This window comes from Xenopus tropicalis, chromosome 5 (assembly GCF_000004195.4).
Source record: "Xenopus tropicalis strain Nigerian chromosome 5, UCB_Xtro_10.0, whole genome shotgun sequence".
NCBI classification, from domain to species: domain Eukaryota; kingdom Metazoa; phylum Chordata; class Amphibia; order Anura; family Pipidae; genus Xenopus; species Xenopus tropicalis.
In genome coordinates, this window is record NC_030681.2 from 151,026,099 (window position 1) to 151,048,180 (window position 22,082).

The 22,082-nt window shown below is 46.4% G+C and overlaps 1 protein-coding gene across 1 annotated transcript in view; it reads left to right on the forward strand.

The window, feature by feature from the left end:
- The window catches only part of xkr6 (X-linked Kx blood group related 6), a 101,903-nt gene extending 88,247 nt beyond the window's left edge, over window positions 1-13,656 (forward strand). The window contains 2 exon segments of the mRNA NM_001033943.1: window positions 10,914-11,110; window positions 11,929-13,656. Coding sequence (NP_001029115.1) covers window positions 10,914-11,110; window positions 11,929-12,890 — 1,159 coding nt within the window. The 3' untranslated portion in view covers window positions 12,891-13,656.
- Window positions 13,657-22,082: the final 8,426 nt, after the last annotated feature.

Below are 22,082 nucleotides of genomic sequence, written 5' to 3' on the forward strand. Positions count from 1 at the left end.
TAACACTATATACTGTATATATATAGAATATAACAGTCACTATATACTGTATATATAGAATATAACACTATATACTGTATATATATAGAATATAACAGTCACTATATACTGTATATATAGAATATAACACTCACTATATACTGTATATATAGAATATAACAGTCACTATATACTGTATATATAGAATATAAATGTCACTATATACTGTATATATAGAATATAAATGGCACACTATACTGTATATATAGAATATAAATGGCACACTATACTGTATATATATAGAATATAAATGTCACACTATACTGTATATATAGAATATAAATGTGACTATATAAGGCTGATAAGTAACTAATTCAGATTCACATTACATGACATTATAGAAACATCCAGAATCGAATAATCAGCTCTGTAGCATCAGTTTCTATGACAGATGTGACCTCACTTTCTCCTAATGTTCTGATGATTTCCCATGCCCCCTCCAGTGCAGCTTCTCACCAGCCCAGAGCCCACTGAGCACGTGCAGTGCCACTGACACACAAAAGATTGCCTCATAAAACCCAAAATGGGGAGCTGCTGGGGGCAACTGGGAAGGGCTGTATCATTACTGGTATAGGGCTGCTGCCCCTCTGGGCTGGTACAGTCAGTACAGTATATAATATACAGCATTTCTAGCCATATTCTTTATTAGGATGTTGTTCTCCTCACACTTTTCCACCCATTTAAGGGCAACATACGGACGTTATACTTATAAACACACTGCACAGATTCCCTTTAACCCGCCTGTAGAAATCTCTCTTTTCCGCCGCCGCTCGGCGCTTCCATCTTCCCATCCGCGGAGCCATCATTCAGCCCTTTGGCCCGAGCCTCTCGGGAGCGATTCCTTCTCAGCCCACTTGTACTGATTAAAGGAGGCGCAGATGAGCCAGGCAGTGTATATTGCTGTCTGTATCTGTACCAAGCACGTGCCTACCCCCTGGGTTTATTAGATGAAAGGCCCCGGGAATCCCTTATATATTCTATAGGGAACACATGATTGGCTCAGCCGGGGCTGGAGTGATCGCATTGCTTTAAAGGGGCAGTTTGACTTTACAATAACTTTTAGTATGATATAGAGAGTGTTATTTTGAGACAGTTTGCAATTGCTCAGAATATATAAACATTGGATTAGTAAAGGGGAATCCTAGTCCGTGCAGCGGCGGCCTGGCACCGGCACAGAGAGGCAGACGGAAGGCAGAAGGCTCGGCGGGAGTCTTTGGGCTCATTGGGAGGGAGCTGCGCAGTTGTGAATGATCTGTGCCAAGGCATTAGGGGGGCTGGGGGGGGGTTCCCAGTCAGTGTCGGACATCTTTACCTCTTTATTCCTCAGCTGCCCACATCTAAGGGCCCCGTGCTGCCAGCTGAGCCGGGGGGGGGGGGGGGCAGTGCGGGGATTACAGGTCTGAAAGGTTCTCTCTGTTGTATCTATTCCAGCACAGAGCAGCTCGTCTGTGGGTTCCAGTACCTGTTGGTATTGCAGGGGATGCTGGGAGTTGCAGTCACTGGGGAGGGCTGCAGGTTACACATATTTGCTAGGGGTCGCTGACCTGCATGGATACGTCCCTGCTGCTGGTACTAATGGGAATACTGCATGGGGATGAGTAGTGTTATTATTAGGGTGGGGCAGAGGGGGTCCCAAGGGCCCCAAGTCTTGGAATGGGCTCCTCTTATCCACCAGAGATTCCCCTTGCACTTATACCTTAGTTGATAGTGGAGCCTGAGTAACATTCAGTTTTAAGGGGTGCCCAGGGCAAATGTGGCCCTAACCTGTGGCCCTTCAGCCATTTCAGTCTTATTCTGTTACTGTCACCCTCTTGCCCTACTGGTACCATCTTTTACCAAGTTGCCCCCCTCTTGCCCTACTGTTACCCTCTTGCCCTTCTGTCACCCTCTTGCCCTACTTTCGCCCTACTGTTACCATCTTGCCCTACTGGTACTCTCTTGCCCTACTGTTACCATCTTGCCCTACTGTCTCCATCTTGCCCTACTGTTACCAGCTTGCCCTACTTTTACCATCTTGCCCTACTGGTACTCCCTTGCCCTACTGTTACCATCTTGCCCTACTGCTACCATCATTTACCAATTTGCCCCCATCTTGCCCTACTGTCACTTTGTTGCCCTACTGTTACACTCTTGCCCTACTGTCACCCTCTTGCCCTACTGTCTCCCTCTTACCCTACTGGTACCATCTCTCATCATATTGCCCCACCATTGCCCTACTATACCTACATGGCATCCAGTCGATTGGCCCCACATGTGCATCCCACCCTCACACTGGGGCAGAACCCCTGCGGGGCTGTATATCCCTTTGTAGCAGCAGCAGTCACTTCTCCTTCAAATCTGCTAATTATCTGTTTATCTGCTAAATAGTTTCAGGAGTCAAAACCAGGAGTGCAGAGACAGTAAACAGCCAGGCAGGCAGGCAGACACACACACACACAGACAGCCAGGCAGACACACACACAGACAGACAGCCAGACAGACAGACAGACACACACACAGACAGCCAGGCAGACACACACACACACAGACAGCCAGGCAGACACACACACAGACAGCCAGGCAGACACACACACAGACAGCCAGGCAGACAGACAGACACACACACACACACAGACAGCCAGGCAGACACACACACAGACAGCCAGGCAGACAGACAGACACACACACAGACAGCCAGGCAGACAGACAGACACACACACAGACAGCCAGATACACACACAGACAGCCAGGCAGACACACACACAGACAGCCAGGCAGACAGACAGACACACACACAGACAGCCAGCCAGACACACACACAGACAGCCGGGCAGACAGACAGACACACACACAGACAGACAGGCAGGCAGACACACACACACAGACAGCCAGGCAGACACACAGACAGGCAGACACACAGACAGCCAGGCACACAGCCAGACAGACACACAGACAGCCAGGCAGACAGACAGACAGGCAGACACACAGACAGCCAGGCACACAGCCAGACAGACACACAGACAGCCAGGCAGACACACACACAGACAGCCAGGCAGACAGACAGCCAAACAGACAGACAGACAGACTTTATGACCAGCGACAAAGGGTAAATGAATGGATATTGGGAAGTTGCTTAGAATTAGATTCCCCTTCACGGGGCAGTTTGGGGTAAATGGGGGCAGCTCGGGGATATATATTTGTGCTGTTGCAGAGGCAGCGGGGCCGGGGGTGCCTGTTTAGCAGTCTCAAAGCATCTCGGTGAATAAGAAGCTATCAGGGCGCTTGCCAGGCACTTCATTTTGGGGCCGGGCTGATCTCAGAGAGACAGAGTCAGACTGCAGCGGGCTGGTCTCAGAGAGACAGAGTCAGACTGCAGCGGGCTGGTCTCAGAGAGACAGAGTCAGACTGCAGCGGGCTGGTCTCAGAGAGACAGAGTCAGACTGCAGCGGGCTGGTCTCAGAGAGACAGAGTCAGACTGCAGCGGGCTGGTCTCAGAGAGACAGAGTCAGACTGCAGCGGGCTGGTCTCAGAGAGACAGAGTCAGACTGCAGCGGGCTGGTCTCAGAGAGACAGAGTCAGACTGCAGCGGGCTGGTCTCAGAGAGACAGAGTCAGACTGCAGCGGGCTGGTCTCAGAGAGACAGAGTCAGACTGCAGCGGGCTGGTCTCAGAGAGACAGAGTCAGACTGCAGCGGGCTGGTCTCAGAGAGACAGAGTCAGACTGCAGCGGGCTGGTCTCAGAGAGACAGAGTCAGACTGCAGCGGGCTGGTCTCAGAGAGACAGAGTCAGACTGCAGCGGGCTGGTCTCAGAGAGACAGAGTCAGACTGCAGCGGGCTGGTCTCAGAGAGACAGAGTCAGACTGCAGCGGGCTGGTCTCAGAGAGACAGAGTCAGACTGCAGCGGGCTGGTCTCAGAGAGACAGAGTCAGACTGCAGCGGGCTGGCACGGATTCCAAGCTGGCGCTTGTGGGTGAAATGAGGACACGCCGAGCCTCGTGCTGCTGAGATACAGGGGGAGAGGGGACAGCGGCACAGCCAGGCCTGATTTAGTGGAATAAACGGGATCACCCTTAAGGCGACAGTTACCAGCCAATGGTCACGCAGCCAAATATCCGTGTGGCGGCCAATGAAATGATTCCTATTAAGCCCTTTGGATTCGCACTTGTATTCAGCTCACATTCTCCCTCCTCTCCCTATAGAATTCCTCATTCCACTCGGCAGACTAATCCCCTAATCCTCCCTCAGCCCCCCGGAACATTCCACAGGGGTTTTACAGGGGTGTCTGGTTAGTGCTGCGCGGGCGCCATGCAGAATGGCATCTGGGCACAGTGTACATCAACTGGGGGGTATTCATTATTTGTTTACAGATACATCTTATGGTCAGTTGTCTGCTTGCATGTAGTCTCATGGTTCTACTTCATCTCTCTCACATAGCAGCAGTCCTGCCCTGCTTTATGGCTGAGATTCTAGCTATCTGTATAACAGAGCATTCTGTCACAGTGGCACAGATCCTATCTGATCCCCCCATTGTAAGCAGCAGTCCTGCCCTGCTTTATGGCTGAGATTCTAGCTATCTGTATAACAGAGCATTCTGTCACAGTGGCACAGATCCTATCTGATCCCCCCATTGTAAGCAGCAGTCCTGCCCTGCTTTATGGCTGAGATTCTAGCTATCTGTATAACAGAGCATTCTGTCACAGTGGCACAGATCCTATCTGATCCCCCCCATTGTAAGCAGCAGTCCTGCCCTGCTTTATGGCTGAGATTCTAGCTATCTGTATAACAGAGCATTCTGTCACAGTGGCACAGATCCTATCTGATCCCCCCCCCCCCCATTGTAAGCAGCAGTCCTGCCCTGCTTTATGGCTGAGATTCTAGCTATCTGTATAACAGAGCATTCTGTCACAGTGGCACAGATCCTATCTGATCCCCCCCCCCCCCCCCCCCCCCCCCCATTGTAAGCAGCAGTCCTGCCCTGCTTTATGGCTGAGATTCTAGCTATCTGTATAACAGAGCATTCTGTCACAGTGGCACAGATCCTATCTGATCCCCCCATTGTAAGCAGCAGTCCTGCCCTGCTTTATGGCTGAGATTCTAGCTATCTGTATAACAGAGCATTCTGTCACAGTGGCACAGATCCTATCTGATCCCCCCATTGTAAGCAGCAGTCCTGCCCTGCTTTATGGCTGAGATTCTAGCTATCTGTATAACAGAGCATTCTGTCACAGTGGCACAGATCCTATCTGATCCCCCCCATTGTAAGCAGCAGTCCTGCCCTGCTTTATGGCTGAGATTCTAGCTATCTGTATAACAGAGCATTCTGTCACAGTGGCACAGATCCTATCTGATCCCCCCCCCCCCCCATTGTAAGCAGCAGTCCTGCCCTGCTTTATGGCTGAGATTCTAGCTATCTGTATAACAGAGCATTCTGTCACAGTGGCACAGATCCTATCTGATCCCCCCCCCCATTGTAAGCAGCAGTCCTGCCCTGCTTTATGGCTGAGATTCTAGCTATCTGTATAACAGAGCATTCTGTCACAGTGGCACAGATCCTATCTGATCCCCCCATTGTAAGCAGCAGTCCTGCCCTGCTTTATGGCTGAGATTCTAGCTATCTGTATAACAGAGCATTCTGTCACAGTGGCACAGATCCTATCTGATCCCCCCATTGTAAGCAGCAGTCCTGCCCTGCTTTATGGCTGAGATTCTAGCTATCTGTATAACAGAGCATTCTGTCACAGTGGCACAGATCCTATCCCCCCCCATTGTAAGCAGCAGTCCTGCCCTGCTTTATGGCTGAGATTCTAGCTATCTGTATAACAGAGCATTCTGTCACAGTGGCACAGATCCTATCTGATCCCCCCATTGTAAGCAGCAGTCCTGCCCTGCTTTATGGCTGAGATTCTAGCTATCTGTATAACACAGCATTCTGTCACAGTGGCACAGATCCTATCTGATCCCCCCCCCACCCCATTGTAAGCAGCAGTCCTGCCCTGCTTTATGGCTGAGATTCTAGCTATCTGTATAACAGAGCATTCTGTCACAGTGGCACAGATCCTATCCCCCCCCATTGTAAGCAGCAGTCCTGCCCTGCTTTATGGCTGAGATTCTAGCTATCTGTATAACAGAGCATTCTGTCACAGTGGCACAGATCCTATCTGATCCCCCCCCCCCCCCCCCATTGTAAGCAGCAGTCCTGCCCTGCTTTATGGCTGAGATTCTAGCTATCTGTATAACAGAGCATTCTGTCACAGTGGCACAGATCCTATCTGATCCCCCCCCCCCCCCCCATTGTAAGCAGCAGTCCTGCCCTGCTTTATGGCTGAGATTCTAGCTATCTGTATAACAGAGCATTCTGTCACAGTGGCACAGATCCTATCTGATCCCCCCCATTGTAAGCAGCAGTCCTGCCCTGCTTTATGGCTGAGATTCTAGCGATCTGTATAACAGAGCATTCTGTCACAGTGGCACAGATCCTATCTGATCCCCCCATTGTAAGCAGCAGTCCTGCCCTGCTTTATGGCTGAGATTCTAGCTATCTGTATAACAGAGCATTCTGTCACAGTGGCACAGATCCTATCTGATCCCCCCATTGTAAGCAGCAGTCCTGCCCTGCTTTATGGCTGAGATTCTAGCTATCTGTATAACAGAGCATTCTGTCACAGTGGCACAGATCCTATCTGATCCCCCCATTGTAAGCAGCAGTCCTGCCCTGCTTTATGGCTGAGATTCTAGCTATCTGTATAACAGAGCATTCTGTCACAGTGGCACAGATCCTATCCCCCCCCATTGTAAGCAGCAGTCCTGCCCTGCTTTATGGCTGAGATTCTAGCTATCTGTATAACAGAGCATTCTGTCACAGTGGCACAGATCCTATCTGATCCCCCCATTGTAAGCAGCAGTCCTGCCCTGCTTTATGGCTGAGATTCTAGCTATCTGTATAACACAGCATTCTGTCACAGTGGCACAGATCCTATCTGATCCCCCCCCACCCCATTGTAAGCAGCAGTCCTGCCCTGCTTTATGGCTGAGATTCTAGCTATCTGTATAACAGAGCATTCTGTCACAGTGGCACAGATCCTATCCCCCCCCCATTGTAAGCAGCAGTCCTGCCCTGCTTTATGGCTGAGATTCTAGCTATCTGTATAACAGAGCATTCTGTCACAGTGGCACAGATCCTATCTGATCCCCCCCCCCCCCATTGTAAGCAGCAGTCCTCCCCTGCTTTATGGCTGAGATTCTAGCTATCTGTATAACAGAGCATTCTGTCACAGTGGCACAGATCCTATCTGATCCCCCCATTGTAAGCAGCAGTCCTGCCCTGCTTTATGGCTGAGATTCAGTGACAATCTGGTGACGTTGTTCATTACTGCTCACACCTTTACTGACAATGCTCCCTGCTCTGTACCATGGATGAATAATAACCAGTTGACCAATCCCATTGTTACACCTGGCCCCAAACCTGCCGCATGTCCAATTAAATGATCACATGTCTCAGCTGAGATTAACGACCTGGAATTCATTTTGCTAATTAGACACAAGGCTGTATTTGCACTCCCACCCTATTGGAATATATGTCTGTATGATATGAAGCATCCGGAGAGTTTTATCTCATGTTTTCCCGCCGCTCGTTGCCTCCAAAACCTCAGGGATCTTTTATTTGAATTGAGGTCGGATGTTTAATTTGGAAAGGGTAAGTCTGCCGATATTCCCAGAGTGCAATTCTGCTCATGTTCATCTGAAGGATCAAAAGCAAAGCCCCCCCCCCGGCGCTGGTTTATAATCTCTCAGTGAATGGTGCGGTGCTGCTAATTCTGTCTCATTCCGTAATGCGCCGTGTAATCAGCGCTCAGTCACGGTCTGGACTTTCCAGGGTACGACTGGGGGTTTTATAAAGGATCAAAAAGAGTTAAATAACTTTTGCAACAGAAATTGTTACAATGAGAAAGTCATTTTATTCTGCCTATCTCCAATACTCAATTAACAAGATGGAGACAGTAGGGCAAGATGGAGACAGTAGGGCAAGATGGAGGCAGTAGGGTAAGATGGAGACAGTAGGGCAAGATGGAGACAGTAGGGCAAGATGGAGACAGTAGGGCAAGATGGAGACAGTAGGGCAAGATGGAGACAGTAGGGCAAGATGGAGACAGTAGGGCAAGATGGAGACAGTAGGGCAAGATGGAGACAGTAGGACAAGATGGAGACAGTAGGACAAGATGGAGACAGTAGGACAAGATGGAGACAGTAGGACAAGATGGAGACAGTAGGACAAGATGGAGACAGTAGGGCAAGATGGAGACAGTATAAGGGTAAGATGGGAACAGAAGGACAAGATGGAGACAGTAGGACAAGATGGAGACAGTAGGACAAGATGGAGACAGTAGGACAAGATGGAGACAGTATAAGGGTAAGATGGGAACAGAAGGACAAGATGGAGACAGTAGGACAAGATGGAGACAGTAGCATACGATGGAGACAGTAGGGCAAGATGGAGACAGTAGGGCAAGATGGAGACAGTAGGGCAAGATGGAGACAGTATGAGGGCAAGAGGAGACAGTAGGACAAGATGGAGACAGTAGGGCAGGATGGAGATAGTAGGACAAGATGCAGACAGTAGGACAAGATGGAGACAGTAGGACAAGATGGAGACAATAGGACAAGATGGAGACAGTAGGACAAGATGGAGACAGTAGGGCAGGATGGAGACAGTAGGGCAAGATGGAGACAGTAGGGCAAGATGGAGACAGTAGGGCAGGATGGAGACAGTAGGGCAAGATGGAGAAAGTAGGGCAAGATGGAGACAGTGGGACAAGATGGAGACAGTAGGGCAAGGTGGAGACAGTAGGACAATATGGAGACAGTAGGGCAAGATGGAGACAGTAGGGCAGGATGGAGACAGTAGGGCAAGATATTCCCACCGTATCACACTTCAGCTGATGTTCAAAAACAAATTACAGCGCCAACTCATAGCTGAGGCCCCCTGGCCAGTGTGGCCCCGTTGCTGTCCATTCTGCATTTGGCGCCATATCCCCAGGGCAATGTATCCTGCTGGGAATACATTAGAGCTCTATGGTGCAATAGGGCTGCCCAGGGGTAGAACTGAGAGTGGGACAGGATGGGGTGATGGATCTAAAAGGGGCCTAAACGTCCTTCACTGTAAAGGCAGCTGCTGTAATGTTCTTTTATCCTGTGCTGCTTCCTCCCACTGTCAGCGTAAAGCAACCTCTTTGCCACCTGTAGTACTCCAGCTGGAAATATGAAATCTTTCATGTGTGCTCAGGTTTGGTTTGATAATGTTGATGGATCATAATGTGAGTTTAGGGTGCCATCTAGTGGCAGAATGTCTGTACTACTTGCTCCTGCCGAGATTATAGTCAGTGGCCAATGGGAATCCTGGTGTGCAAATGTGGTTATTGTGATAATAATCTAACTTGGATTCTGCACAGGCTATGAGCAAACTTAGGGGGCTGTTCCTGCTGAATTGTGCTTAGTACAGGGGAATCCCTATGTGCCATAGTTTTATGGTATCTCTCTGTACAGGCTATGAGCAAACTTAGGGGGCTGTTCCTGCTGAATTATGCTTAGTACAGGGGAATCCCTATACTGCCATAGTTTTATGGTATCTCTCTGTACAGGCTATGAGCAAACTTAGGGGGCTGTTCCTGCTGAATTGTGCTTAGTACAGGGGAATCCCTATGTGCCATAGTTTTATGGTATCTCTCTGTACAGGCTATGAGCAAACTTAGGGGGCTGTTCCTGCTGAATTGTGTAGTACAGGGGAATCCCTATGTGCCATAGTTTTATGGTATCTCTCTGTACAGGCTATGAGCAAACTTAGGGGGCTGTTCCTGCTGAATTATGCTTAGTACAGGGGAATCCCTATACTGCCATAGTTTTATGGTATCTCTCTGTACAGGCTATGGGCAAACCTAGGGGGCTGTTCCTGCTGAATTGTGCTTAGTACAGGGGAATCCCTATGTGCCATAGTTTTATGGTATCTCTCTGTACAGGCTATGAGCAAACTTAGGGGGCTGTTCCTGCTGAATTGTGCTTAGTACAGGGGAATCCCTATGTGCCATAGTTTTATGGTATCTCTCTGTACAGGCTATGGGCAAACTTAGGGGGCTGTTCCTGCTGAATTGTGCTTAGTACAGGGGAATCCCTATGTGCCATAGTTTTATGGTATCTGTCTGTACAGGCTATGAGCAAACCTAGGGGCTGTTCCTGCTGAATTGTGCTTAGTACAGGGGAATCCCTATGTGCCATAGTTTTATGGTATCTCTCTGTACAGGCTATGAGCAAACTTAGGGGGCTGTTCCTGCTGAATTGTGCTTAGTACAGGGGAATCCCTATGTGCCATAGTTTTATGGTATCTCTCTGTACAGGCTATGGGCAAACTTAGGGGGCTGTTCCTGCTGAATTGTGCTTAGTACAGGGGAATCCCTATGTGCCATAGTTTTATGGTATCTCTCTGTACAGGCTATGGGCAAACTTAGGGGGCTGTTCCTGCTGAATTGTGCTTAGTACAGGGGAATCCCTATGTGCCATAGTTTTATGGGATCTCTCTGTACAGGCTATGAGCAAACCTAGGGGGCTGTTCCTGCTGAATTGTGCTTAGTACAGGGGAATCCCTATGTGCCATAGTTTTATGGGATCTCTCTGTACAGGCTATGAGCAAACTTAGGGGGCTGTTCCTGCTGAATTGTGCTTAGTACAGGGGAATCCCTATGTGCCATAGTTTTATGGTATCTCTCTGTACATGCTATGAGCAAACTTAGGGGGCTGTTCCTGCTGAATTGTGCTTAGTACAGGGGAATCCCTATGCTGCCATAGTTATATTTCTGTGCTGTTACTGACTGGATGTATAAAGCCTGTATGACCTTTTCCCTCCACAGATACCTTCGAACTATGTACCTGGGCATCCAGAGCCAGAGGCAGAAGGAACACCAACGGCGCTTTTATTGGGCTATGATGTACGAATATGCAGATGTCAACATGCTGCGCCTCCTGGAGACCTTCCTGGAGAGCGCGCCACAACTGGTGCTACAACTGTGCATAATGATCCAAAAGAACCGCGCAGAGACTCTACCATGTAAGTGTAACGGGGCCTTGACCATGTCAGCTGAACCTACCCTCACCCGTTAGCCAATGAGAATGTATGTGGGGCGTGTGCTTAGACACTGGGTATAAGTCTATAAGTCTCCCCTCATCGCTCCAGCTCCATCCCACCAAGGGTTACTTACCCCAACACTGAACACAGGCTGAGGGGGCTGCATGAAATCATTTATTTGCTTGTGGGCCAATTTATTTTTTAGCAGTTTGCCCCGTGTATATTGCCTTTTAGTGCCCCCCATAGCCTCCCATTTGCCTGCAGTGCTTACCCCTAGCCTCAAGGCTCACTCGTAGCTTCTGTAAGTGCTGAGTGCTCACTCGTAGCTTCTATAAGTGCTGAGCGCTCACTCGTAGCTTCTATAAGTGCTGAGTTCTCACTCGTAGCTTCTATAAGTGCTGAGTGCTCACTTGTAGCTTCTATAAGTGCTGAGTGCTTACTTGTAGCTTCTATAAGTGCTGAGTGGTTACTCATAGCTTCTATAAGTGCTGAGTGCTTACTCGTAGCTTCTATAAGTGCTGAGTAATTAGAGCACTTACTCCCAGTTTCCTGAATACTCACTCATTTTTCAGTGCTGAGCACCCACTCGTTATTTCATACAATGCTAAGCATTCACTGCTAACTTCAAGCTCTGCTGAGTGCTCACTCATCTGGAAGTGCTGAGTGATCATTCTCACCTCCATCATTCCTTAGTTAATGTAGCACTGAGTGCTCACTCCAAGCATCACTTGTAGCAGTGCTGACACTTTCATTTGCCTCTATTATGTGGAAATAATGACCGTATGCGTGTTGTTTGGCAGGTGTTTCCTCTGTGGCCTCCCTCATGTCCCTCGCTTGGGTGCTAGCCTCCTATCACAAACTCCTCCGTGACTCCAGGGACGACAAGAAGAGTATGAGCTACAGAGGGGCGCTCATCCACATCTTCTGGCGACTTTTCACCATCTCATCCAGAGTTATTTCCTTCGCCCTCTTTGCTTCCATCTTCCAGCTCTACTTCGGGATCTTCGTAGTGGTCCATTGGTGCATCATGGCCTTCTGGATCATCCACGGCGGGACAGACTTCTGCATGTCCAAGTGGGAGGAAATCCTCTTCAACATGGTGGTAGGAATTGTGTACATTTTCTGCTGGTTTAACGTCAAGGAAGGCCGGACTCGATATAGAATGTTTGCGTATTACACTGTTATCCTGACGGAGAACGCTGTCTTGACGTTCCTGTGGTATTTCTACAGAGATCCCACCACTGACTCATTTGCCGTCCCAGCACTGTGTTGTGTTTTTCTTTGTTTTGCTGCCGGGGTTGCATTCATTCTTCTCTATTATGGTGTTTTGCATCCCACGGGGCCCCGCGCTAAGATATTCGCCAGCTCCTGTTGCGCTGAGTTGCTCTGGGGTATTCCTTTGCCTCCCGACGTTGAACCCATGGCGCCACAAACCCCGGGGTACCGCGGGGCCGAGGCCACACCAACCAGAGCCACCACGGAGCAACAGGATGACCTTACTGCAGACACATGCTTGCCAGTTTTCCAGGTGAGACCAATGGTGCCAACTACTCCGTCGGGGCGACCTTATTACCCGGAAGGGCCGCTGATAAAGATCGACATGCCAAGGAAACGGTATCCAGCGTGGGATGCGCATTTTGTAGACAGACGCTTGAGAAGGACTATCAACATTCTCCAGTACATCACCCCCTCTGCCGTAGGCATTAGGTACAGAGACGGCCCTCTCTTGTACGAGTTACTACAATACGAGTCTTCTCTCTAAAGCTCCACCTACAGAGGAACCTTATTTTTGTTTACGAAAAAAAAAAAGAAGAAGAAAAAAAAAAAAAAGACCCGCGGCTCAATGAAAAATAACAAAGGCCCCCCGCGAGCGGAAGCTTCCGCCGAGCTTCTCTCTCTCTCTCTCTGGCGGCCATCTGTACACAAAGATATTCTCTATGTTTTGTAAGTAAAAAAACAAACAAAAAAAGAACTTGGAGCGACGTACGCGCAAAGAGTCGGTATCGAGACATCCATACTAAGTTCTAGGGCGGAGGGAAGGGTTCTTCCGCTCAGTGTTTTATACATTATACACCAAGTGTAGAGAATTTATGGGATTGGTGCTGTTAGAACAAACTAACCTTCAACTGCCTTATGCCCTTTGGTGCTGAGTTTCATTAAGTACTGTCACCTTTCTAATGCAAAATCGGTGGTTATCAGTCAGGAAGCGATCGAGCCTCTCGTCCGGCTGTTTCTCGGGGGGCGCGGTGTGGAGGAACGTAGAGCCGCACATGATGAATGTGCCTCGACAGGGACATAGAAGGAAGGGGGGAGGGGGTTTCCAGTCTTCTTTAACCCTTTCGCTGGCGGCCCTCCCGCCGGCAGCCGAAGGGTTAACACCGTAGGCGAATTCTAAAAAAAAACAAAAAACGGTATTTCTCTTTCCGGAAATGGCAAACAAAAACCGTTGAGCTTTGATCATTGGAATATACAAAAATACCCAAAGCGACACCACTCAGTAATAATAAAACTCAGCAAGGTAGCAAAAAGAAACGACTCCGATTAAAGGCACAACACTCGATGGAGGACTGGCAAATTCAATCTTTTCGTTTTCTAAGGCTGCGTGGAGAGCACCGTGTGTGTTACAATAATCCGCTAGGGTCCTGTTAGCGTCTCTTGTTCAATCTGAGCCTTAAAGTGATTTCTAGTGCTACGTTATCTCTCTTTTTTTTTTTCTCATTTGGTTTTAGAAATGCGTTCAGTTTCTGAAACAAAGGAAAAAAAAAAAAAAACAAAAATCAACAATTCCAACAATAACTGGTGCTTTGTACTTCTTTGCATTGTGATTGGACGAACAACAAAAAAAACAAAAAACCCTTCACATGACATGGTGCGTTCTAGAGCTGCGCTAATCACGTTCTTCTGTCTGTTCTGTGTCTGGCGACACGAGCCGGGACCGCTGCTACACTCCTGATTCACGCGCAGTTCTACCACATCCTGACTCTCTTCTGTGTGAAGCTTGAAAAAAAAAAAACTGTTCCGTGTCTTTAATGTCTATCCAATTGTAACGGATTTTTGTTTTCTGTTTGGGGTCGTCCTTTGGTTTCTCTGACGTGTGAGTACGGCCTATGCTTATAGCGTGGGAATCCAGTTGTGCTATAAAAACCCTATATTTCAGGAATATCCACAACAATATTTTCTAATCCGGAGTATGGCTCCTTTCAAATAACGTGTTTTAGGGCATCTTTTTAATCCCACATTCGCTCTACTTGGACAAAGAAAGTTCTATATATATATATATATGATACATATAGAGTATATATTTAAGTAAATACTGTTAGTCTTTTCTGTGTGCACAATTAGAAGCCTTTGGTTTTCCTCTGACACAGTCTATGGTGCAAATCAGTGCTGACTTATTCCAAGCACTAGAAACTGATATTTTCATTGCTTTGGGGTCTTTTGTTGATAATAATATTTTAGCATACTTGAGGAATCTTGGTTAGTGTTGTACCATGTTAGCCATGAAGCCAGAAAGTATAGGGTACATGATACCTTTTATTGGCTAGCAGGGTCGGACTGGGCCGCCGGGAAAAAAAAAATCCCGGTGGGCCCCGGCGGCCAGACCCGACCCTTGCCGGCGCTCCCTCTGCCCGACCGTTCCTCCCGATGCGTTGGGTGGGAGACCCTGTGGGGGGGGGGTTAGGGGACGTGGCCAGCAGGGGCACCTGCAGGGCCCCAGTGGGCACACCCCAGTCCGACCCTGTTGGCTACCATCATGCCTGAAGTAGGGGGCCTACTAAATTAGCCGATAAAAGGTATCGCCTACCCGATATTTTCTGATCTGAATCTTTGTTTGGCAGCCCTGGGTTGAAAGTTGGGCATACCCCCTTGTTTTCCTGCAGCTTCTCGAAGAGGGTACGTCGTCAACGTATCCTGGCACATTAAACTCAAAATCTGACCAAAAAGAGAAAGTATTTATAGCTTATTGTGGGCTGCTGCACAATACTGTAATATATAAACCAAAATAGGTGAAGGCCCTTAGGTTCCGGTCTGACGCACACATTCCTTGGATCCCCTGAAACATTGAATCCTGCCAAAAGCCCCCCAAAACCCTAATTTTATAGTGCGAGGCATTGTTCCATGCTTCAAAATACTGTTTAACACATTAAGATCATCCACCAATGAGACGAGCATGTACACAACAATTTTGCCTTCTGTGTGGCCTTTGTCAGAGATGGAGGAAAACTACAGTAGGCTCGGCTGTATCTTCATGTTCAGTCCATTGTATTGAACTTCTGCTTGTTGTTGAGGTCAAACCTTTGCTCAAAGGGAGATGGTTATTAGAAACAACGAGCGATCTATATATTTCGGAAGCACATTCAGTACATTCACAAACAAAGCCTTGATTTCTCCACCCAAACCTCTTGTTGTCTGTCCCTCCCATACAATGTATGGAAGCTGTAGTTGCATGGATACATGTGCTGGTTCCTTGTAAGACTTCATGCTGTTAGTTGAACTTTATTTATCACTTCAGCAAATAAAGAAAGTTATGACTGTCACCAATGGATAGGCAAATACATACACAGATATTATCGTTATCCGACAGAATTTTCTAACCCAGAATTGTTGGGATGATAACTTGGAGCTCACACAAGGTAGGGAAATCTTGGTTTTGTATGATTATATTGGTGCGTGTGTGGCCAGATTTTCAAACCGTTGGTCAGGGAGTCATATAGCAGCCAATAGAGGTTTCCGAGGTGCTTTATGGGCAACAAAACATGGTGCTTTATGCCCCTTTACGATACAGAAACCTTTATGTTTTAACAGTGTTAGAGCTTTTTCATTTCCTTTTCTTTGGTCCAGAAAGTATATTATTAGTGACGGCATTACTAGGTGCCAGAAATAACGGTATATATTGGATATAAGCAGGTTATTGTGAATTGCATACAGTAAAAGAAGCAGAGAGACCAACCCTAAGCAGGACAAACAAACTGTAGGACTTTGGCTCCTATTTATAAGCACATATACATTGCAATAAGACGGATATTATGGTAAATTAATCATTTCCGGTGCTTTTTTCCTAATGCTGTTTTTGTTGTGTGGCCTCCAGGTTCAGACTTCACCGTTGCAGTAGGCTAGGCATCAGCAGTAAACATGAACATTAATACTTGCCTATGTGGCTACAAGGCTGATAATTCAGTTGGATAAATGCTGAATATAGGATTGCTCCGGAACCTATACAGGCTTTCATTAAGTTTATAAATATCCATTGTTTTAGAGGTGCTTTGGCAGTGGTTTATGTAAGCAACTGGCAAGCCAAGTGATTCTGGTGGCCCAGTGGGACAGCCCACAGGCTACTTAGAATTTCCACTACTTCCAGGTTCCAATTGAACCGGTGGAAACAACAGCTGATAATGACAGTTTAGACGAGTTGCCAATTTGCTAGTTGCCAATTTTTCCTTGCGCCTCTGTGGACAAAATAGCCAAAGACCTATGAAGTTGGGTTGCACAACCACATCTACTGGTTCACAAGTACGGCATGGGTCAATGCTGTATAGTCTATTTCCGCTCCTTTCTGACATTTACAAAAACTTTGTAAACTTTCTCCTTTCTGTGCTGGGAATGAATAAGAGTTTGCAGCTTGGGCACCTTGGAGTTTGCACCTTGGATATTTAGGACTATGTAGTCACTGTATAGGGTCACTGGGGTGACTTATGTTCTTTAGAAGAGGAGTAATCTATCCTATTTTGTACATGAGATACACAAGTGTCAGATGTCCTTCCATTTTAACAAGCAAAGTATTCATAAATTGGATGCCCTCCGCGCTTGTACCTACTAATATGTTGACTGTTTAGAAATTGTTCTATAGCACAAAAGGACCATGCTAGGAATACAATTCTAGGGTTTATATCCATCATAACTCCACTGATTATTGAATACCCCCTTCTTGACTTTCCCTTGAACCGAGGCAGGCGGGATTGGTGTCCGAATTCTTCCAAGTGCCAATTTCCTAACCGGTGACAGCTTCCGTAGCTACATGGAGCACTTCGGACTATTGGAGAGCAATAAACAGCTCATTTCTCCAGACCTCGTTGTGCCTTCTCACTTGGTGCTTATTGGTTTACTGTTACTCCAGCCGAGGCAGCAATATGTAGGAAATGCCAGCGCCTGCTGTATCCCCTGCTGTTGTGTCGGATACATTAAACCCTGTGATTATAAACAGCGGAGACACCATAAGATCTGGGGGGTACGTGTGAAGGATTATGTAGGTCCCTAAACTGCTTATTACATTTAGGAAAGGGTAGAAGCACAGTAGATGCAGGTCAGATTGTGGTAGCCATTTTTTTCCCATATAGGCGCCTGAGGGCCACCCCCCAAAGCTTCCAGCCTGGGCACCGGCCCTTGGGTGTCTATATAGAAATACGGCCTTGACTGTCCTCATTCTTGGACATGGATGGGAGGAGATCACCTCATCATCATTATGCCTCGGTAAAGGTTCTGGGGACGGCAGAATACGCCACTTGCAGTCTCGGACAGGGGACACAGGGGCCCACCAGAGAACCTTAGAACCTAGACCCGCTTTCCAAACTATTTTGCCTCCTTTCCTTACCCAACTTCTTTATTCTCCTAGTCTCTTTTATTTACATGCTAGCATCTAGCCTTCCATCTATTTCTCCTCTTTCTTCCCATTCAGAAATAGGGAATGGCCATTAAACAGGCCAAATGCTCAGGAGCAGGAGGGCCCACTTACACCTGGGCCCACCGGGAGTTTTCCTGGTATCCTGGTGGGCCAGTCCAACACTGGCCACTTGGAAAACCCATACATGACAGATATTGAGGCAGCAGATTGGTCAGTTTCATAATCATTGAACATTCAGCCAATAGAGGCCAAGGCCAAGCAACCACAGGAGCATCTTTAACTTTCTATAGCCTATGTTCAAAGTTACTAAACAACTACATCAGCATACGTAGCTTCCTTGCATTTTATTTGCAATCTACATTTTGTTTCAGAATTCTAATTACTGAATATTGTAAAGAATAAAGAAGAAATGGCCCTACTTGGTGGCCCAGAGCTTCACAGTCACATGAACTGAACGTGGCTTGGCTGAACTTTAGCCGAAGCTGAATTGTATGAAAAGTGCTTGGATTCAGTCTGATCTTGGACTTGGTGATTCCTTGTTGGTAATACTGAAAATAATATGCTGTAAGCCAGGGATGTCAAGCTTTTCAGTGTCACACCCCAGTTGATGGCCCCTTGAAGGTCCAAATTATATCGGTGTATCAGTCAGCTATAGTTTCAAGAACATCTTCACCCCAAGTCTCATTCCAACTGACCTTCAAGCTGGTCTTTCAGGTTTATCTAGGAGAGCCAATGGGCATTCTCCTTGATTCTCATTCAAACAGGAGGAACCCCCTTCAGTTTAGGAATCAAAGGTGTAAAGTTCCAGCACTTGTATATAAGGGTTAGCAAACCTAGTGAAGAACAGTACAGCCTCTCTAAGCTCCAGCTTGTTGGCCAAATACCGTTCAATGTGCATACTTTCAAGGTTGCCCAAGCAGTGGCTTTAATTAGGCTGATGTGATTGTTTGAACCCCATGCCAACAGTTCATCACATTGGTGGCCCATGAAGACCCATCTGGAGAGGCTACACCTAGAACCAAATGTAGCTCTTTGTGCAACAGAAGTCAGCCATATTAACATTGGCTCCATACATGGGCCAGTAGGCTAGTACAGTAGGCAAATCCATGTTCGCCAAGCTTCTCGTAGTGTGTCAAACAACTTCTCATATATTTGTGCATTCAGTCCTCCATACAACCAGTGTTACACACAAGACTAAGCTAATGGTCACAATTCCTAGCCTCATATGAGGCAGAAAACAAACCCTGACTGTCATATCAGTCAACGCACAATACAACACAAAGCCACTCTCCAGATCTATGCAATATCTCTATCTCTGTCAGAAAACACTGCACTTTGATTTCCAGGTACAAACCCGTGGGTTGAGCTACAGATACAGTCCCAACAGGCCTTGCTCAGATTAGAAACGCTAGGAAACCCACAACACATATTCACTGTTTTCAAATATATTTCATATTTTTGTGAGTAAAATAGAATTGTATGATTTATTGGTGAGTGTAGGAATGGGTTAAAGCAGTTTAACGTCTGTACTTTGGGAAAAACAGAGACAAAACGAACACAAAGACTAATTTTTGCTTAATGTACTGTATATACTGCAATATATATATAGGGAGACAGAGGGATGTTGAGTCACTTCCCATAAATGTACCCTCTGGCCGGGCAGGGCATTAGCATCTGCTCCCACCAACAGTAAGGCTACTTAATAGGACACCCTAATGATTTTGAAGTTCCATAACCACTAAAGAAGGACGTGTGTGTGTGTGTGTGTATATATATATATATATATATATATACAGTGGTGTGAAAAACTATTTGCCCCCTTCCTGATTTCTTATTCTTTTGCATGTTTGTCACACAAAATGTTTCTGATCATCAAACACATTTAACTATTAGTCAAAGATAACACAAGTAAACACAAAATGCAGTTTTTAAATGAGGGTTTTTATTATTTAGGGAGAAAAAAAATCCAAACCTACATGGCCCTGTGTGAAAAAGTAATTGCTCCCTGAACCTAATAACTGGTTGGGCCACCCTTAGCAGCAATAACTGCAATCAAGCGTTTGCGATAACTTGCAACGAGTCTTTTACAGCGCTCTGGAGGAATTTTGGCCCACTCATCTTTGCAGAATTTTTGTAATTCAGCTTTATTTGAGGGTTTTCTAGCATGAACCGCCTTTTTAAGTTCATGCCACAACATCTCAATAGGATTCAGGTCAGGACTTTGACTAGGCCACTCCAAAGTCTTCATTTTGTTTTTCTTCAGCCATTCAGAGGTGGATTTGCTGGTGTGTTTTGGGTCATTGTCCTGCTGCAGCACCCAAGATCGCTTCAGCTTGAGTTGATGAACAGATGGCCGGACATTCTCCTTCAGGATTTTTTGGTAGACAGTAGAATTCATGGTTCCATCTATCACAGCAAGCCTTCCAGGTCCTGAAGCAGCAAAACAACCCCAGACCATCACACTACCACCACCATATTTTACTGTTGGTATGATGTTCTTTTTCTGAAATGCTGTGTTACTTTTACGCCAGATGTAACGGGACATGCACCTTCCAAAAAGTTCAACTTTTGTCTCGTCGGTCCACAAGATATTTTCCCAAAAGTCTTGGCAATCATTGAGATGTTTTTTAGCAAAATTGAGACGAGCCATAATGTTCTTTTTGCTTAAAAGTGGTTTGCGCCTTGGAAATCTGCCATGCAGGCCGTTTTTGCCCAGTCTCTTTCTTATGGTGGAGTCGTGAACACTGACCTTAATTGAGGCAAGTGAGGCCTGCAGTTCTTTAGATGTTGTCCTGGGGTCTTTTGTGGCCTCTCGGATGAGTTGTCTCTGCGCTCTTGGGGTAATTTTGGTCGGCCGGCCACTCCTGGGAAGGTTCACCACTGTTCCATGTTTTTGCCATTTGTGGATAATGGCTCTCACTGTGGTTCGCTGGAGTCCCAAAGCTTTAGAAATGGCTTTATAACCTTTACCAGACTGATAGATCTCAATTACTTTTGTTCTCATTTGTTCCTGAATTTCTTTGGATCTTGGCATGATGTCTAGCTTTTGAGGTGCTTTTGGTCTACTTCTCTGTGTCAGGTAGCTCCTATTTAAGTGATTTCTTGATTGAAACAGGTGTGGCAGTAATCAGGCCTGGGGGTGACTACAGAAATTGATATTGAAATTGAAAATTGAAATTGATAAACCACAGTTAAGTTATTTTTTAACAAGGGGGGCAATCACTTTTTCACACAGGGCCATGTAGATTTGGGGTTTTTTTTCTCCCTTAATAACGTAAACCTTCATTTAAAAACTGCATTTTGTGTTCAATTGTGTTATCTTTGACTAATAGTTAAATGTGTTTGATGATCAGAAACATTTTGTGTGACAAACATGCAAAAGAATAAGAAATCAGGAAGGGGGCAAATAGTTTTTCACACCACTGTATATCTCAGGCCCAGTGTATTTTAAGTTTAAGAGGCCCTAAACAGTTTTTTTCTTTTTCTATCAGGGCCCATTGGGCCTTTCCTGGCAATGATTAGGCCAGTGATCCACAACCAGTGGCACAGGGGCAACATGTTGCTCCCCAACCCCTTGGATGTTGCTCTCAGTGCCCCCAAACCAGGGAGTTATTTTTGAATTCCTGACTTGGGGGCAAGTTTTGGTTGAATAAAAACAAGATTTCCTACCAAATAAAGCCCCTGTAAGCTGATAGGGTGCATAGAGGCTGCCTAATAGCCAATCACAGCCCTTATTTGGCTCCTCCATGAACTTTTATGGTGCTTGTGTTGCTGTCCAAGTCTTTTTACAATTGACTGTGGCTCACGAGTAAGAAAGGTTGGGGTGATGGTGATTACAAAGGTCTGACGCGCTGATCATGGCGGGACGGGCCATTATGGGGCCACAAAGTCACATATATATATGTGTGTGTGTTCCCTTCCACTTTCCAAAGGAATAAAGCCTATTAAACTGGATACTAGGGACGCACAGAATCCACTATTTTAGGATCCGGCTGAAAAATCCTTTGATTTTTGCAAAAAAAAAAAAAGACTAAAATAGAAAAAAAAAATGATATAGGCAATAATACACTCCTATTGTAAGACATGAGGATATTAAAGTCACGTCAATATAGGCATAAGGCCAAGATAAGTTCTAATATACTTACATTTTACAACAGGTCAAATAACTGCTATCACTTACCACTCTTAGGATAAATCTTACAGTGTTTTGTGGCAAAAATCGTGAATTCAATTTTTTGAAACGCGAGTTATTTTTTCAATTTGAGTTGTCGAGATTTATTTGAAAATGATGGGTAGAATGGGAATTCACTGTGTTTACTCCATCAAGTTTTTTTT